The sequence below is a fragment of the Bombina bombina genome, chromosome 6 (genome assembly GCF_027579735.1).
Source record: "Bombina bombina isolate aBomBom1 chromosome 6, aBomBom1.pri, whole genome shotgun sequence".
Taxonomy (NCBI): Eukaryota; Metazoa; Chordata; class Amphibia; order Anura; family Bombinatoridae; genus Bombina; species Bombina bombina.
In genome coordinates this window covers 511,646,786-511,651,972 of record NC_069504.1, presented here as the reverse complement: position 1 = coordinate 511,651,972, position 5,187 = coordinate 511,646,786, and the positions used below count along the sequence as shown (strand labels likewise).

Genomic DNA, 5,187 nt, shown 5'->3' with positions numbered 1-5,187 from the left:
GGGCACACTGTGACTAGACAGTGTTGCCAGATGAGCTGTGGAAAAACCAGACCCGCTGAGTATTTGCAATAATTTAATGTATAAAGCTGCCAGTAAGCTAATGTTATATAATTCTGCACTATGTGGAGAATTATATAACATTAGTTTGTAAGTTTACTGCCCCTTTAAAGAATTTTAGGAACACATATCTTACCTTAAAATATGTTTGTCTCACTATGCAGAAAGAAACTGCTATATTACAGCATAAGGTTTGATAAAAAACAAAGATTTTGTGTGATTTCTCTCCATGGTGGCGAGGCTCAGAGTCTCTAGGCTCAAGTAGCTATTAGGAGTATCCTTAATTTTGTTTATTCTGGATTAACTACATCAATATAAACTCGGCTGTATACTTATGAATACAGATATTTTAGCTTCTGTAGTGCCTTCTTTACATCTTGATTTCGTAGATTATAAATGATGGGATTCAACATTGGAATGATTATTGTGTAGAACACAGACAACACCCAATCCTGATTTAATGAATATGAAGAGGTAGGTCTTAAGTACATAAAGAGAACAGGGCAATAGAACAGAGCTACACAAGTGAAATGAGAGACACAGGTGGAAAAAGATTTGTGTCGACCTTCAGGTGAAGTTATTCTACATAAGGCAAACAGAATGAAGACATATGATACCAATACAGACAGTAGAGTTCCTACTTCAACTGAACCAGCAAAGATAAAAAGAAAAAGTTCATTAATATATGTGTCAGTGCATGACAGTGCTAAGATGGGATTGATGTCACAATAGAAATGATTAATATGATTTAAAGAACAAAATGATAACCTAAATGCAGAACATGTATGTATAAGGGAATTGATACACCCTGTAGTATATGTTATGCAAAGTAACTGCAAACATGTTTTTGTGTTTATAACAAGTGAATAATATAATGGTTTACATATTGCCACATATCTGTCATAGGCCATGACTGCAAGGAGTGTTGCCTCAGAACTTGCCAGTGCAATGAAGAAATACATCTGTGTTGCACAGCCAGCAAGGGAGATAGATTTATTCTCTGAGACAAGGTTAGCCAGTGTATTGGGTGTAATAGTTGATGAGTAAAATATGTCTATAAATGACAGATTTGTAAGAAAAAAATACATTGGTGTTTTCAGCTCTGGTGTTGCAGTGATAAGTAAAATTATAGTAAAATTGCCAAGCATTGTTGTAATATATACCAATAAACAAGCCACAAAGAGAGGTATCTGTAGATTAGGGTAAGGTGAGAGTCCAGATAGAATAAATTCATTCACAGTAGATTGGTTGCTGTTATCAAAGTTTTCAGTCAGCATCATCTGATTAAGGGGGGAAAAATCAAACATTTGAAATTGATTTGTGAATTTATATTTATAGCAATATATAGAAGTCTATAGTAAAAGCAACAGTTTCATTAATGCTACTGTATTATTTTATGGGTAAAATATATATATATATTTTTGAAGAAGAGTTTGATTGAAGTAAATATATACTATAACTTGCATATGGCTTAGCCTGCTGTATGTTCACTTTAATTAAACAAACTGATGTGGCCTTTCCTTCTTTTACTATGTTGTATGATTAAAAAGTAACATCCACTTCAGGAATGGGAATTAAAGGGACAGTCTACTGTAAAATTGGTTTCCCTTTAATGTATTTGTAATAACTTGTTATACCAGCTGAAGGGTATAAAATGTATGAGAAATTACTCATTTATGTTATTTTTTTAAAATTAAATAGCTGTATTTGCTATTTGAAACTACAACCCACCTAGATAGGATAAGCTTACAGAGAGATCAAACATCCTTAATTTATCACTCAAATGCGTCCATTTTATATTATCTCTGTCTTTATACAATTCTAAGAAAGATCAATTGAAAATAAACATTTTACAGCTTTATCTCTTCCACTAAACACTGGGAGGGTATTTTCTTTTGCTGTCTGTGTTTACATAGCTTGTTAATAGCCTATACTTAAGTATAGAAACTTTCAATATACGTAGGGACAACACAGACAAAATCAGCTATTTCAAATGTCAATATCAAGGCAAAGGAGCTATTTGTAAACAATTTAATACAACTCAGCAGCTAAAATGGATAATTGGGAACAAATTAAAGGGGAGAAATAAAATTAAATTGGTTGTCCAAAAAACACCCATTACATTCTGACAGTGGAAGTAAGTATGAATTATTTTTTAAATTATAAGTTTTAGCAGAAAACACATCAAGAACAACAGTCTAGGTCTAGATGGAAAAATAATTTTGGTGAATAAACACAATATAACAACATGGCCATTAAATTGGTATTGTACTGTATTTTTTTCTCCATGTTAATATTTTCCCAGTGATCCTTTTTACCGTCTGGAGTGTATCACATTTATCTTTATATTCTGATTAAAAATAGCTGGTTTTGACTGTTGGAATTTAATTTGATTTCAGTGGCCCTTAAAAAAAGGTTGCACTTCTGTAAAATGACAAATAAAATAATTAAAGGTTTTGAAAATACAAAGCAGCTAACAACAACAAAAAAGAAAAATTGGAGTGGTGCCTAATATATTTTTTTCTGAACGAGGCAGATAACAACTAAAAATAATTTGTTAAAGACAGAAGATTCAAATTCAATCTTTTAGAGAAGCAACATTAAAATCTTAAAAGCATTTGTTTTCTAAATGCAGCTAAAAATGTGCTCTGATACACAGTGTTTTTTTTGTTTACATTTTTTTGCATTTTACTTGTGTAAAAAAGCTCATTGAAAATAAAATACATTTCATATATTAGCTCACACATTATTTTGTTTGCAATAAGAGTGTTGCAACACAAATAAACAGCCAATTTTGCAAATATTATTGGAAATCTCTTTTAAAACTTATAATTTAATATAGGGTCAATGATTTTGGCTGGGTATCCAGTGAGGAAGCAATGAACTCACAAAGGTTTCTTACCTCGACCTCCTTAGTGGTGGTTAACAAATCTAGGTTGTAGTGTTTTGTATTCTTATATACAGCCATTCAATTTGTTCAGTTTTCAACATTGTGATTTACAATAACAACATTTTTCTATTCTGCTGAAAAAAATGAAAAAAAAGTAAAAAGAAAATGAGTGTCACCAAAAAAAACAAAAAACCCAAACAAATTCAATTACTAAAAGTTTACATTTGTGTCCTGTATGCTACGCAAACACAATTGTTATCAATATTTGCTACTTTTTTAAAAAAAATAATAATAATAATATTTTTTAACCAGGGAAATGAATGAATATACCAAATTGTTTAATTCTATCCTATCGTAAAAATATTTTAAATATTTTGGCAAGGGAAGAAAAATACATTTTAATAAATATTTAAGATATTAGTTGACTGTTTTTATATTTCTACACATACATTTTAATCATTACATTGTAATTTTTTACACACACATATATATATATATATATATATATATATCACTTAGCAGCTAGCCTTATAGAGTGCAAAAATAGAATTCAAATATAAAATGTTATGTGTAATAAAACAACTTTGCAATATACATTCATTGATTCTATTGCTCCCTTTTCATGTAGTCTGTAAGTTGTAGATTTTCTTATCCTCTAGAGCTATATACTTATGAACCTGGTTAGCCTCCTTGTCTGCAGACTCAAGCCTGGATTGACTTTTCCCAATAAGGCAACTGATGAGTGGAATTTAACTAGATAAATGCCAACAGCAACAATAAGCCTGCTTAACCCAATTATCAAAATATCAATCAAACAATGGCTATTTTGTAATATTTTCACCACCTCTGAGCTTGTTCAGGTGATTGACAGGTAAATGCAGTCAGCGGACGTTCAGTGTCTACTGCCATTTACTGAAAAGAATGATGTACAGATTCCCAAGTTTGGAAAGTTGTCTGCCTGCACATAGTAGATAAGTGTCTTTCTCTATTTAATAAACAATCTCTCAATGGAGTAACTTACAAGTAAACCATTGCCTCAGACTATTTACTATTTTATTTATTTTTTATGCATGTTTCTCTGACCTTACCATATTCATTAATGCAGCTATAGATGGTGAGATAGGTAAGATTATATTCTAAGTCTACAAAATTTAGAAATACAATCATAGGTTAATAAAGGTCTCTCACATCACATCTAAAATATTGCCACTGAATCTATATTTTATATTATTAATTACTTTGTTGTTTATATTATTATTAGGTTGCATGCTGCATACTAAGATACGTTTGGTATTGCAATATGCAAAAGATATAACACCTGTTTATTTTCCAAATAAAAAATTAGGCATGCATAATTCATGGATTACAGTTATATGTAAAGATATGCATACTGCAAATCTAGTAATTCCTAGTATATTTCAAATATTACATTTTGATATAAAACCACACAAAAAACAATCCTCAAACATCCACCAAGGGTTCACTTTAATTTCAGCAGATAATAATGTTCCAACAGAGAGGTACTCTCCAGGATTTCAAAATAATCATATTGGTTTTTAAAGTCATGGAAAGTGCCTCTCTATAATAATACATTATTATTATTATTATTATTATTATTATTATTATTATTATTTTAATCCAATTTACACTCTTAATACGGACCAGCAATAGGATTCATAAGAGCTGATAATCAGTCTTATATGAAATAGTAATGTATAAAGATTTGAATTACAAAATATTAACAGAAGATATATGTGAACTAAAAGAAAACAGATACAAACTACAAATTATAAATGTCGGTGTAAGAAACTAAAATCCTTGAATAATCTTAGTCCCAGAACAGAATTAAACTGAACAGATAAACATACAGATTACAGTAGCAAGCAGAGAGTTTATTTGCATGAGAGAAGATGTATCACAGAATGTTAATCAAAGTCATTAAAAAACAAGATTAACATAAAATAATACAACTATATGCTTAAAACAACAAGAAATAATAAACTACATGCTTAAAGCAGCAAGAAAACATAGTTCACCTCCATGTTCTTTTTTCGATTCAAAGGTGTGAATTAACTTTTCTCCATTATAAGAGTTATCAGCTGATATTTCTTGATTTTATCCATTAGTTATTTTGCAGTAATAGCATTGCTGGACACATTTTCTAAATATGCTTATTATTAAACAAAATCCTAAAATTCAGGAAGACTTTATAGATCATAAAAAATATAGAGTTACAAAAG

The 5,187-nt window shown here is 30.0% G+C and overlaps 1 protein-coding gene across 1 annotated transcript; it reads right to left on the bottom strand.

The window, feature by feature from the left end:
• Positions 1–389: 389 nt before the first annotated feature.
• Positions 390–2,313, bottom strand: LOC128665148 (olfactory receptor 1019-like). The gene is made up of 2 exons (XM_053719888.1): positions 2,303–2,313; positions 390–1,308 (listed from the first exon to the last, which is right to left on the bottom strand). Exons 1-2 carry the CDS (start codon positions 2,311–2,313, stop codon positions 390–392), a joined length of 930 nt encoding a protein of 309 aa, XP_053575863.1.
• Between the last annotated feature and the right edge of the window lie 2,874 nt (positions 2,314–5,187).